Source organism: Cotesia glomerata, linkage group LG3, assembly GCF_020080835.1.
Source record: "Cotesia glomerata isolate CgM1 linkage group LG3, MPM_Cglom_v2.3, whole genome shotgun sequence".
Classification (NCBI taxonomy): Eukaryota; Metazoa; Arthropoda; class Insecta; order Hymenoptera; family Braconidae; genus Cotesia; species Cotesia glomerata.
Window position 1 is genome coordinate 24,332,800 of NC_058160.1, and position 13,979 is coordinate 24,346,778.

A 13,979-nucleotide genomic window follows, 5' to 3' on the forward strand; every position below is an offset into this window, starting at 1 on the left:
TGTAAAATACAAATTTCCAAAGTAATTTTAAGTATAAATTATAAATAATAAAGTGTTGTAGAAATTTGACAATTTTTTTGGTTTTTCGATTTGATAAATAAATTTTCTGAAAAAAAAAATAAATGCGAATTTGGAAAATATTTATTTTATAATCAACTATTTGTTTACCAGAAAAAAAGAAATCTTAAATTTCTGCATTTTTAGAATATTGATTGTCTATAATTATCTATACTAATATTATAAAGAGGAAAGATTTGATTGTTTTTTTGTTTGTATTGAATAAGCTCCAAAACTAATGAACCGATTTGAAAAATTCTTTCACTGTTGGAAAGCTACACTATCCCCGGGTGACATAGGCTATATTATATTATAATTAATTTTGACATTTTTGTTAAATGTCCGTTTGAAGCCGGGGTGGAATGCTAGTGTATGAATAAATAAATAAATAAATAAATAAATAAATAAAAGAATCAACAAACCTCAGCAAAGAAATAATATGCAAAAGGGTTGAGCCATCAGCTAAATGCATCACTTAATTGCTATTTCTTTACTGGTTGATGCCAGATGATGATGATGAACTGATGAGTGATGAAACTCTTTGATTGCTGGGAATTTTTCATTATTCTTGACCTTTTTCGTTTAGTGGAAAAACATCATAATAATGTTCTGCAATACTTTTACTACACCACTTTTTACTTAATTAACTTTTACTCATACCGCACTGAAGTTTAACGACCGAAGACAACTAGAGCAACTGTCAAGAATTTCCAGTTCTCGATACGCGATTTATAAAAATTTTTTCTTCTGATTAATATACTCGATTATTTGTGAGTGTGAATTTAGCAAACATCTGATAATTTTTTAATAATTTATTTGTGACAGAAGAAATAGTATAAAAAAATGCATATAGAAATTTTCACAAGTTTTTTCTATGCAATTTTTTAGATTTTTTTTACAACCATTAGTTAAAATAAATCGACAAATTCTAAAAAATTAGTTGTCTACTGAATTCACCTTCATGATTATTTAGAAATAGCAAAAATTTTCAAGCTGGCGGAAACTTAATTTATCATAATTAATTGTCAAATCTATTATTGAATAAAATTATAAATTGAGATCAAGTAATAAAAATATAAATATCAATAAAGAATTTATTATTTTCTTAGAATCAAGTTGTAAGCTTAATACTCAATAATACGCCAAAATTATTGACTCCGAACGATTTTCGAATCTGAAAATAATAAATTTCTGTTAATTTGATAATAATCTCATTCTTTTATATATTATTAATTAAAATAGAGTTGAATAAATACTTTTAAAATACATTTCTGTCTTTCAAACATTCAGCAAATGAATGTGTAAAGAGCATAGACGTATACTTGCGACATAAGTGACGCCGGCCGCTACTTTGCTGCGAGCTGAATCGGTGCGGTAACTACGCATCTGCGCATGCGCGTCTGAGTATGCGCGGGCGGGCGACTGCACGACTTTTAATCCAATGGTAACGTAGGACGTCACTGCCCATAAAAATAGTTCTCAGTTTATCTGCTAGAGGCTCATACTAAAACCAGTCAGCATTTTCCAACTCCCAAGTCAATTTACGATTGTGTATTTTATTAGCGAGAATTTTGTTGACCGCTAAGTTTATTTACTTAAAATAATTATAAAAAATGAATATCATACAGAATTTTGGTCCAGCTATGAATTTTGGATCCGATTCAATGGCTTCAGACTGGATGAATGCTGAAGCCAGCACTGGAGTAAGTTTTTTATTTACTTTTAAACTACAAAATGTTTGTTTTAGGTTACAATGACATAGCAATCTTTAATTTAACTTTTTAATTACTTTATTAATTTTTTATAACAGACCTCAATTATGGCGTGTGAATTTAATGGTGGAGTTGTGATTGGTGCTGATTCACGTGCAACTACTGGGTAAATTATTTTTTCTTGACATTTTATAATGTAAATTTTTATATTAAAAATTTTTATTGTCAAGCCTTTAAATAAATTATTTTATATAGCAGGAAGGATTTATTAATTTTACTAACAATTGAATGATTTTTGCAGAGCATACATTAGTAACAGGACAGCCGACAAGTTGACCAAGATTACTGACAACATTTACTGCTGTCGTTCTGGTTCAGCTGCAGACACTCAAGCAATTGCAGATATTGTCGCATATCACTTAGGTTTTCATCAGTAAGTTGTTAAATAAGTTATTAACTTCCTTTTACTGAAAAAAGAAATTTAAATTTATTGATGTCAAAATTTATATCAATATGACGTTTAGAAACTTGAAAATCAGGAGTCAAAATATAAAGGTCTTATTTTTGACATTTGTTTATATTAATCCATCTTCATGGTCATTTTTCGTAATATAATAATCATAATGACACTAAAGTTGACAAACATCACAAAATTTTTTAGAATTTTATGACAATTGAATTATTAAAAAAAAAAAATTATTAATGAAAATTTTTTAAAGCATTTTTTCATTGTAATTAATTTTTCATATAAATAAAAAAAAATTTACAGTTGCCAGGTAACTTTAATATCATCAATAAACTATATTATTAAGAGAATAAGCAAAATTTTGTGGCCAGTGTATTTATAAGATAGAATGGGTTTTTATGGGTAAATTTGGTATCGTTGAAAACGTCTTGACTTGGAGTTGTGCCTTTTCATGGTTTTATATCATTCTCATCAATAGTCAATTTATGATGAAAAGTATTTAGGCTGCATTGAAAAATGCTCTATCTCTAGATACATAATTAAGAAATGACCTGGTATCACGTAAACTATTGACATTTTTAAAGCTATGAGCTTACTCCGACATTACACTCATCGAGACCTTTCATTTGAGTACCCACATCAATTTTTCATATATTTATATATATATTATAAATATGTATATATGAAAAATACATCAAAAATGCATGTGGGTACTCAAATGAAAGCTCTTGGTGAGTGTATCATCGGGATGAGCTTATATTTTAAAAAATTTCAATATTTAAAAAAGTACAGTGCTAATACTTTAGATGCATAATTAAGAAATGACCTTGTATCTTGTCAACTATTGACATTTTTAAAGATATAAGCTCATCCCGATGTTACACTCATTAAGACCTTTCATTTGAGTACCCACATCAATTTTTCATATATTTATATGTATTATATATATGTATATATAAAAAATATATCAAAATGCATGTGGGTACTCAAATGAAAGCTCTTGATGAGTGTAACATCGGGATGAGCTTATATCTTTGAAAACGTCAATAGTTAAAAAAGTACAGTACAATTTAAAAAAAGTCATTATTTAATAAAGCAAAATTCTATTTATTTATAGTTCACAAGTCACGGCAGTCATATAGTGACTGCAAGGTTGCTAGTACTAATTAATTATTTATACAAAATTATACCAATTTTATTACACATCAATTATTTTCTAAATTAATTTTTTTACAGAATGGAATTAGGAACCCAGCCCAAAGTTGAAACAGCAGCCAATGTATTCCGCGAGATGTGCTACAATTACCGTGATTCACTTGTCGCCGGAATCCTCGTAGCAGGATACGACTCCCGAAAAGGGGGACAAGTTTACAGCATCCCAATCGGAGGAATGTGTGTCCGACAACCAATTTCTATAGGTGGTTCTGGATCAACTTACGTCTACGGTTATGTTGATGCTCACTACAAGCCCGACATGACCAAGGATCAAACTGTCGAGCTGATTACAAACAGTAAATAAATTTTAGTCTTTGTTATTCATAATTATCAATAATACAACATTTAGCTCATTAAAACAATTGAAATATTTATCAACAGCTCTTGCACTTGCGATGAGCCGCGACGGAAGCAGTGGTGGTGTCATTCGTCTTGGAATAATAACGGAAGCAGGCGTGGAACGTCGTGTAATTCTTGGTGACGAATTACCTAAATTCTGGGAAGGATAAATTTCTGTAAGAAGAATCAGTTGATTATTTTTAATCTGCATTTTTCATACGCTAATCATAATAAAGATAAAAAACAAAAATAAAAAATTCTTCATACAAGGTTGGTTTATAAATAAAACATAATTGATTTAAACGGATACATAAGTATAAGTAATTGAATTTTCTTCCCTTGTTATATTAATAAAATAACGTAGGTCACTCAACAATTTACTTATTCATTAATTGATAATAACAATAATAATAATAATAATAATAATAATAATAATAATAATCACAGATATTATTACCCATAAAGGTCAATGTGGAATTGTACTCTGAACTTCCGTGTAGTTGATAAAAAGATTAAGTCATTTAAAGCCATCTAGTTTCTTATTTTACTAGATAGATCTACACGAATCTGTATGATCCTAGTGGTACTATCAAAATATACATCAATATAGATGTATATATTATGCGTGTATTAGTATATTTATATATAAATGGCTTCCTAAATTTAGGCCAAATTATCCAATTGTAAAATGTGTGCTTACACACGAACACATGAACACAATTTACTCAAGTACTTACATCTATTGTTATATTAATAAGAAAATCGTCGCTGTCATATGAGTTATAGTATCACATTTACTCTTAAATATACTGTCACTCTGGTTTGTTTAAGTACATTATACGCTGCAACACACAATTTATTTTGACGCGTTAACGTATTCAGTTGTTGTTTACTCATGACTGTGATACGATATTTTTACTTGTATTTCATATTTTAAAGTTTTAATTTAAATAATGATAAATATTTGATACTGAAGCCAAGTGACATTAAGTATAATTTCAGTTATATTTATAAATTTTTAGTTTGTTTAATTTGAAATTGTAAAAAATGGGATCGGAAATAAATCCAAGTGGTGTTTTGAAAACCAATTGGGTGCCAGGTCAACCGACCGTGGATGAAGTCAGCAGTTCGATGCAAATATTTGGTATTGTTGATTACGTTATATTCACCTTAATGCTGGTGTCCTGTGGAGGTATCGGAATTTATTTTGGTTTTATAAAAAAATCAACTGGAGAAGATGAGTACTTGGTAGGCGGCAGAAATATGAAAACTATTCCTGTAAGTCTCAGCTTGATAGCCAGCTTTTTTTCGGGCATTTCGCTGCTTGGAATTCCCACGGAAATTTATGTTCATGGAACGAGTTATCTTTTCATTGCTTTTGGTGTAATTCTAGTTGGATTTACTATGTCGAGTATTTATTTGCCGGTTTTTCATGAATTAAAGCTTACGAGCACTTATGAGTATTTAGAAAGGCGGTTTGATCGCAAAGTGCGGATACTTGGGTCTACACTATTTTCTATTGGAATTGTAAGTATATTTATTTATTTTTTTGTAACAATAATTAGCTTATTTTAATAATTTGATTAATAATATTTGATAAATAAAATTATGATATTAAAATTGAGAGGCATCTAATAATTTTAAAAATTAAATTATAACAAGAAAAATTTTATTTTTTAAAAATAACTTCTTTTTTAGTTTATTTTTCAATAAAAATAAAAAAAATTTGAAATTTCTTGTAAAAATGTCTTTAAAGGATACGATCACATTAAAATTATTTTTTTTGTTGAAGTATTAATTATTAATAAATTAGATATAATAAATTAATTATTTTTATTTTTGTTTAATTTTCGAGCCAAGATTTCAGAATTTAAAAATTTATAATTTATAATTATAATTTAAGAAATATATTAATTGTTGTATAATGCCGATTGGGGTTCAAATGAATAAATCAATAAATAATTTATGAATAAAAAGAATAAAAAATAGTATCAACATACTTCAGCTGGGAAAAAATTTTATTTGAATTAACGAGAAGTTCTGTAACCTGTAAGCAACTAGAACAGACTTTTACGTGAGATCTTGAGATCTTATCAGAATCTTATATAACGCAATGCAAGATTATGTAAATGGATTCATAAGCTATTCAGGTATCCATTAAGGAACATGTTAGTTAGTAGATATATAATTAGTAATTTTCCATAACTAAATTTGGCTAAATTGAAGTACCAACTGTGTCTATTTTATTTAAAATGGCTAAGGGTTGTATTTTGTATCTCGAGTGAGCGCTTTTCAGATTAAAACAGGTTCTTTGGCACGACTCGGAATATGTTTCGCATTATGAGTCGTGCATTTTTGAATTTTCTAAACATTCGAAATTTTTAGTTATCTTCAATTCAAAAATAATTCAAATTACACTAAAGCTATTATAAAAATATAAATTGACGGAAATAAAGTGTTGTTAATAATTATAAATAAATTTTTAAATGAAAATTCATAACAATAGAATCGATTAAAACAGAAAATTAATTGGGGACATTTATAGATGCTGTGGCTGCCTATTGTTATTTACGTCCCCGCATTAGCCTTCAATCAAGGTAACTAATGGATATAATCTCTTCAAAAATAATTAAATTGATAAATACTATTTTTCCTAAATAAATAATGGTTGTTTTCATTATTTTCCAGTGACGGGAGTTAATGTTCACATCGTAACGCCTTTTGTGTGTATCATTTGCATTTTTTACACTTGCGTGGTAAATACTTATGATTATTTTAAGATCTTATCAATTTAATTAATCAAATCAAACTGATTGAATAATTATTATTAATTAGTATTATAATATCATAAGTCGGTTAATTTTAAATCCGTAAACAGGGAGGCTTACGCGCAGTAGTATGGACGGATTTTGTTCAGGCTTTCATTATGTTTGGCGCAATGCTTCTTGTTGTTATAAAAGGTACTGCTGATGTTGGTGGCCTGGGAGTTGTACTTCAAAGAAATCGCGATTCAGACAGACTTGAATTGCCCATGTAAGTATTATTATATTTTTGAAATAATATTTATTTGATTTTTCATATGACCTGCATTGAAAATGCGAGTTTCTATGCCTGTTGAGCCAACCGAAACTAGTCAATTTCAGATTAATGCGACTGTTGCCGGACAGAAAACAATTATTTTCTTCCCGAGGACAGAATCTGATGATTTTCTGCCCGTGAAATGAAGTAGTAGCTTTATTTTCAATCCTATTAGACGATCTTTTGTTTATTTTATATCGTTACTAGCAACCTTGCAGTCATTTTGTAACTACCGAGACTTGTGAACTATAAATAATAAAATTTTGCTTCATTAAATAATGACTTTTGTTAAATAGCACTGTACTTTCTTAACTATTGGCGTTTTCAAAGATATAAGCTCATCCCGATGTTACACTCATCAAGAGCTTTCATTTGAGTACCCACATGCATTTTGATATCTTTTCATATATACATATATATGATACATATAAATATATAAAAAATTGATGTGGGTACTCAAATGAAAGGTTTTGATGAGTGTAATGTCGGGGTGAGCTTATATCTTTAAAAATGGCAATAGTTCACAAGATACAAGGTAATTTCTTAATTATTTATCTAGAGATAAAGCATATGTACTTTCTTAAATATTGACGTTTTTAAAGTTATAAGCTCATCCCGATGTTACACTCATCAAGGGCTTTTATTTGAGTACCCACATGCATTTTTGATATATTTTTCATATATACATATATATATATATATATATATATATATATATATTAGGTGTGCCAAAATGTAACTTCCGTGGAGAACCTTTTAAAATTGGAATTTTGAGTTCCACTTTTAACAGCAGCTGTGTTTGGGCATTTCCTGAGATATTTCGAGATGAAAGGATTCATTTGATTATTTATAGTATTTTTAACAGGAGATTTAATTGGGCACTTCCGGCTAAATTTTGAATTTTCACCGGAAATGCCCAAACTAAGCTTCTGTTAAAAAATTCTATGAAAATCAAATACATCGTCTCACACCAAAATATCTCAGGAAATGCCTAAACGCAGCCCCTGTTAAAAGCGGAACTCAAAATTCCAATTTTAAAAGGTTCTCCACGGGAGTTACATTTTGGCACACCCTAATATATATATATATAAATATATGAAAAATTGATGTTGGTACTCAAACGAAAGGTCTCGATGAGTGTAATGTCGGGGTGAGCTTATATCTTTAAAAATGTCAATGGTTCACGAGATACAAGGTCATTTCTTAATTATGTATCTAAAGATGGCGCATTTTTTAATGCAGCCTAAATACTTATCATCATAAATTGACTATTGATAAAAATGATATGAAACCTTGAAAAGGCACGAATTCAAGTCAAGGCATTAGCAATGACACTAAATTTTACTAAAAAAACCGATTTCCTCATGTGACTATCCTGGAAACAAAATTTTTCTTATTCTTTTAATAATATAGATAATTTTTATTCTGTTAACTGTACTGACACATTATAATTCTGTTACTAAATATAAATAAAAATGAGAATATAAAACTATTTAATTTACGAATAATGTTTAATAAAAAATAAACTATTAGTTTCTTTAATTTTAGTTTTTAAGTTCCTTAATAAGTTTAATAATAAATTGGTATTTTCGCTATTCGTCTGAAATTATCTAGTTCTGGTTGGCTCCAGACATTGAAACTAGCATTTTTAATGCAATTTATATGAAAAATATAATTATTATTATTATTTATTATGTATTTAGGACTGACTTAAGTCCATCGACAAGGCATACAATATGGGCACTAGTTATCGGCGGTTTTGTTCATTGGCTTCAAAGTGCTGCAATTAATCAAAATATGCTTCAACGATATATGTCACTACCCAATCTTTATGAAGCTAAGAAGTAATAAAATCTATTTTTTTTTTTTTACTTGAAAACTTTTCAACAGATCATAAAATTTCTTCAATCACAGTTCGATCATTCGAATAATTATTTTCAATGAATAAATAAATTTCAGGGCACTTTGGATATTCATTGTTGGTGCAGTGGCATTAATTGGAGTCTGTGGTTATTCAGGGTTGCTCATTTATGCCTGGTACCACGAATGCGATCCTCTGACAACAAAATTAGTAAACGCGAAGGATCAATTGCTTCCATTGTTAGTGATGGATGTTTTGGGACAATTTCCAGGATTCCCGGGACTTTTTGTCGCTGGAGTTTTCAGCGCAGCTTTGAGGTAATAATTTTAGATCAAATAGATCAATATTATTAATTATAATGTATGGTTCAATTTTATAAAAAAAGCTCTTTGTCAACTGGACTAAATTCAATGGCTGCGGTTATTTTTGAAGACTTTATAAAACCATTCCGCAAAACACCATTCAGCACCCGAACTGCTGACATACTTATGAAATTGACAGTTGTCATACTAGGTGTCGTTTGCGTGGGGCTTGTTTTCGTAGTTGAAAAAGCTGGAACTCATGTACTTGAATTAACGATAACGATGAGTGCAGTTCACAGTGGACCTTCGCTAGGAATCTTCAGTATAGGAATTTTATTGCCTTGGGTAAATGCTAAGGTAACATTATTTGTTTTTTATACTACACGGAAAAAAGTAAACTGTAAAATTCACTCGAATTCCGGTTAATTTTTATCGTTTCAAACAGTACAGTGGACGTCAGGGTGGCACCTCTCATGGTTTTGGAAATGCCGTAAAGATTCGGTATTTATACGATATAAATGCTGTATTTTTACCGTAATACTTCAGTTATTTTAGCCAGTTTTTTTGTCGAATTATTACGAAAAAATTACGAAATAAATTCAGAATATTTACGGCAATACAATAGAAAAATTACGGTATATTAACAGCATTTAAACCGTAAATGTACCGCATATTTATTGTTATATATCTGCGGCACTATTGCAGCAAAAAACGGGAAAAGAAGATCCCTACTTTCTATTACCGGCAAAATACCAAAAATATGCTGCTTTACTACTATTTTTCAATAACTTAAAATTTTTCTTTATAATATTTCAAATAATCATGAATAATTTTGAAGAGGTTAATAAATTAACTTCTCTGTTATTATTATGATTATCATTTTTTTAAGTCCAGACCGGGATTCGAACCCGGATTATCCAGTTACGCATCGAAGGCTCTACCAGTTGAGCTATCAGAGACACTATCCGTCTCGATTTATTCAGTCACCTAATAAGACTCACCGAGTAATAAAAACAACCGTCCATCTTACGGTAGAAAGCATTATATCTTTAATTATATCAGTATAAACGCGGCAAAATTGCAGTATATTTTTGGTATTTTTACCGTAGAAATACGATTTTATTATTGTAAAATTATAGTAATATTATAGTTAATACATAGATTTTTTACGGTAAAAGTTCTAGAGTTTTACGGTAATTTTATCGTATTATTTCTGAACTTTGCAGCAAAAGTACGGTAGAAATGCTGTATAAGTATAGTAAAAAAACTGGCCAAAATGACCACAGAAATACCGTATTATTTCAGAATTATAACGGTAAATTTATGGTAAACGCATTGATACCGAAAATTTACGGTATTTTAAAAACCGCGAGAGTTTGTACAAATATAAATATTACAAAACTTAATGTAGAAACTTAGTGTAAAAACCACAATTTATAATTTAATATCGAAAATGTGATTAATAGCTGTCACTATAGTAAATAACGATTTATTTATTTATTTATTTATTTCAATATAATGAGACTCAACAGCTGTAAATCCAATAACAGGGTCACTGAAAAGTTTATACAAAGTATATCTTAGTATAAATTAGTGACTAAGAAGCGTCCCGAGTTGAAAAAATTAACTTAAATAAACTATAACTTCTGCTACAAGGTAAAAGCCCCAATATATGATCATGTACCAGTATATGATCACTCTATATTCACAAATATAGGCATACAAATACATGGAGTGATCATATACTGGTACATGATCATATATTGGGGCTTTTACCTTACTAAAACAATTGATTTAAACTCATTTAAGTTCATTTTTTCGACTCGGGGTATATAGTACAAGCAAGAATTAACAGTTGATAAAATAAGTAAATAACTTAATTAATTTTTATACATTTTGTCAGGAATAAATCTAAAATATACGACTGCCCAATTTTAAAACACAGTAACTACAAAAATTTTATACCTGATTTTGTTTAGTACTGTTGCATTTCTTATAACTTTTAGACCTTAATTTCAAGTATTTTTTCTTAAAAATATTTATATTCAAGTATTTTATATTTATAAATCAAATTTTTTATCAATTTGCCGCGCAAACTTTTTTTTAATAAGAAAAATTTTTAAAAATCTTAATATTGTTAGTTACTGTGTTTTGAAATTTAGGCAGCCGTATATAATAATTTACAATGTATCATATAATAATGAGTAATAGAAATACAAATTTACAAATTGTCTGAGACTTGAAAAAATAAATAGATGACTATAATTATCTTAATGACGTTAAAAAAGTTGCAAGTACGTTGGCGCTACGGCTAAAATGCTGATTGTCGCCCATGAAATCAAAAGCAGCACAGTTATCAGTAATATAATTACAAATGTTAATGAGTCTACATAAAGGTGATGCTAGAAATACATTATTTTTTGCAGTAGGTGGATAAAAAGGCAATGCCGATCTGGTAAGAATTTGTGGAAAAGAAATTGTAATCTGTTGCAGAAATCTGGGACAAAATATGTCACCCTTTAAAAGTCCTATTAACAGGAGTACTGATGCATAGATTCTTCTTTCTTCAGGCGTTAGAATATTAACTCATCTTAAAAAATTACAGTTTCAAACAGTAAAAATTGCCGTTTCAATATATACTATATATACTATGAGGAAAAGGGGAAGGTCTCACACTCGGAAAATTTTACATTTGAAATAGTAAAAATTTTACTCTTAAAACATATATTTTACCAGTCCAAACAAATCAATGATAATAGTGTGATTTTTAGCGTTGCATTCAAAATTTATCATTTGTACTTTGTAAATATTGACGTTGCTTGTATAGAAATTTAGTAACTGTAGTCGATATTTTTTATATATCATGCGATCATTTTTTAGGTACGAAAAGATAAATATCAAAGTCAAAATTCTTAATTATTAGTCTTTAACATTTTCGACTTACACATAGCGAATATTACTGTTTGAAATAGTGTTTTCTTCCATGTAAATAATAAATTGTAGCATTTAAATGATAAATATTATAAAGTGATTATTAAAATCACGACTTTACTGTTAGAAATGGTAATTTTTTCCAGTTGATCATTACTTATTATAAACCGACTGTTATTTATTACAGTTTACTTTTTTCCGTGTATTCACATTATACAATATTATATTGTAATGTAAAATTTTTATTTAGGGCGCACTAATTGGAGGACTTTGTGGATTAGGATTCATGGGATGGGTGACGTTTTCAGCGCAAGCTGCAATAGCTAGCGGCAATATTATGTAATTACATCAATATCAATATCATCATCTATTTTTATAAAATTATATAAAAAATTAAACCATTTTTCATAAATATAAATATTTAAATTTCATAGATCAGATGAAAAGTCAGTGACTACGGAAGGTTGTACATATTGGTTTCAACAAGCGGAAAATCTATTGCTGGCTGTACCACCGGACTCGGTTTTTGAAACCACAGACGATGGATCTAGGTAGAGTATCAATATCAATTTCAAATGATATTTACTTACGTTGTTTTATTAATATTTTCAATCGTGATAAAAATTATTGATTGTTGTTTAATTATACCAGCGAAACATGGGCTATTTATCGTGTGAGTTATTTGTGGTACACTGTAACAGGAGCTCTGGTGACAATGAGTATTGGTCTCATTGTCAGTATTATATCATCTGAAAGTGTTAATAAACTTGATCCAAAGCTAGTGGCGCCATTTTTACGGAAATATCTTAAGACAGACAATTCAATAGAATTACATCAAGTTCAGGTTTGTTTAAATATAAATTTTTCATTAAAGACTAATTGAATTATTTTTAGGTATTAATGTTCAATTAATTAACTAATTGCTAAATTTATATAACACAGATAAACTCAGTTCATGAAACACGATTTGCGGAAGAAATAACGACCGAATCTTCGAATCACACTAAACGATCGACGTGAATTATTATTAACAATTAAAACAGGATATTTTTTTATATACAATTATATAATATAATTTTGTATTAAGTAAATAACTTCAATTAAAAAATAGTATTGAATAATAAATTCTGGTTGTTTGTTATTTTGTTTTTTATTTTAAATATTCATGTTAACATTTTATATCTACTATCAATCACACAGTTGTACAAAAAATTCAGGTGCATATATATTAAATATGTGTATATACTTTAAGGCTTATGAATGAATATTAATAATTGATCAACAAAAAGACAAGTATTTAACATTATTTATAATGAGAATTATTTTTTCGTTATACTGTTTTATAATGTCTATGTATAGACGTAAATTCATCATGTTACACAGTAAGTATGAATTATATAATTAATTTCAATTGACGGTTCAAATTTATAAAATTATCCGGCCTTAACAAATGTCTATTTAAATTACCTCTTATTTACGTACTTTTAAGTTTTTTTAATATATATATATATATGTGTGTAAAACATTTATGCCTTCTTAAAACTAATATATAAATTTGTAACGTAAATGGTTATTTATATAATAATATAATTATTTGTAAATGAATAAATATATTGACTGAAAATAAAAACGATTATTATAAACTGGTTTGTTTTTATAAAAATATTTCGTCGTAATAAAAATATTGAATATATGATATTAAATAACAACAGTGAGTAATGTATTGAGTTTATAATATTGAATGGACTTACAAAAATGTATAAATAATTATGAATCTTAGATAAAATAAATCACCAATATATTCAAGTGTTGTTATAAAATTTAATAATGTCATTTGTTTGTTTGAAATATTGAATTATAATTTGTTTATTAATTTATTAAACTTGATCGATAAATTTATAACTAAGTTCTATAATCTAGACTAGAGTGCAATTAAAATATATGTTGCATATTATTTAGCGATCGTTGTGAAATTCAACGTGCATAATATATATAATATATAATAAATAACAATATAC

General features: G+C 28.1%; 3 protein-coding genes across 3 annotated transcripts in view; 2 read left to right on the forward strand and 1 right to left on the reverse strand.

The window, feature by feature from the left end:
• LOC123261205 (protein kinase C-binding protein NELL1-like) overlaps positions 1-817 on the reverse strand; it is a 78,076-nt gene extending 77,259 nt beyond the window's left edge. The window contains exon 1 of the mRNA XM_044722744.1: positions 480-817. The gene's annotated coding sequence lies outside the window, so the exon portion shown is untranslated. The remainder of the gene's footprint in view (positions 1-479) is intronic.
• A 742-nt stretch (positions 818-1,559) lies between these two features.
• LOC123260642 (proteasome subunit beta type-6) lies at positions 1,560-4,093 on the forward strand. Its single transcript, XM_044721866.1, has 5 exons — positions 1,560-1,760; positions 1,868-1,935; positions 2,071-2,202; positions 3,472-3,746; positions 3,832-4,093. The coding sequence occupies exons 1-5, from the start codon at positions 1,671-1,673 to the stop codon at positions 3,957-3,959; spliced, it is 693 nt and encodes a 230-aa protein (XP_044577801.1). The 5' UTR covers positions 1,560-1,670; the 3' UTR covers positions 3,960-4,093.
• A 498-nt stretch (positions 4,094-4,591) lies between these two features.
• Positions 4,592-13,070, forward strand: LOC123260641 (sodium-coupled monocarboxylate transporter 1-like). Its single transcript, XM_044721865.1, has 11 exons — positions 4,592-5,316; positions 6,335-6,386; positions 6,478-6,545; positions 6,668-6,822; positions 8,571-8,711; positions 8,827-9,045; positions 9,114-9,387; positions 12,212-12,300; positions 12,396-12,512; positions 12,613-12,805; positions 12,904-13,070. Exons 1-11 carry the CDS (start codon positions 4,837-4,839, stop codon positions 12,979-12,981), a joined length of 1,866 nt encoding a protein of 621 aa, XP_044577800.1. The 5' UTR covers positions 4,592-4,836; the 3' UTR covers positions 12,982-13,070.
• Positions 13,071-13,979: the final 909 nt, after the last annotated feature.

What these genes read in the sequence shown, in the direction of transcription:
- LOC123260641 (XM_044721865.1), top strand. Translation starts at nt 4,837, where the DNA reads ATGGGATCGGAAATAAATCCAAGTGGTGTTTTGAAAACCAATTGGGTG. An exon ending in TGCCTTGGGTAAATGCTAAG is followed by an intron (nt 9,388 to 12,211) that starts GTAACATTATTT and finishes ATTTTTATTTAG; the next exon opens with GGCGCACTAATTGGAGGACT. An exon ending in ACCACAGACGATGGATCTAG is followed by an intron (nt 12,513 to 12,612) that starts GTAGAGTATCAA and finishes TAATTATACCAG; the next exon opens with CGAAACATGGGCTATTTATC.
- LOC123260642 (XM_044721866.1), top strand. Translation starts at nt 1,671, where the DNA reads ATGAATATCATACAGAATTTTGGTCCAGCTATGAATTTTGGATCCGAT. An exon ending in TATCACTTAGGTTTTCATCA is followed by an intron (nt 2,203 to 3,471) that starts GTAAGTTGTTAA and finishes ATTTTTTTACAG; the next exon opens with AATGGAATTAGGAACCCAGC. An exon ending in TGTCGAGCTGATTACAAACA is followed by an intron (nt 3,747 to 3,831) that starts GTAAATAAATTT and finishes ATTTATCAACAG; the next exon opens with CTCTTGCACTTGCGATGAGC.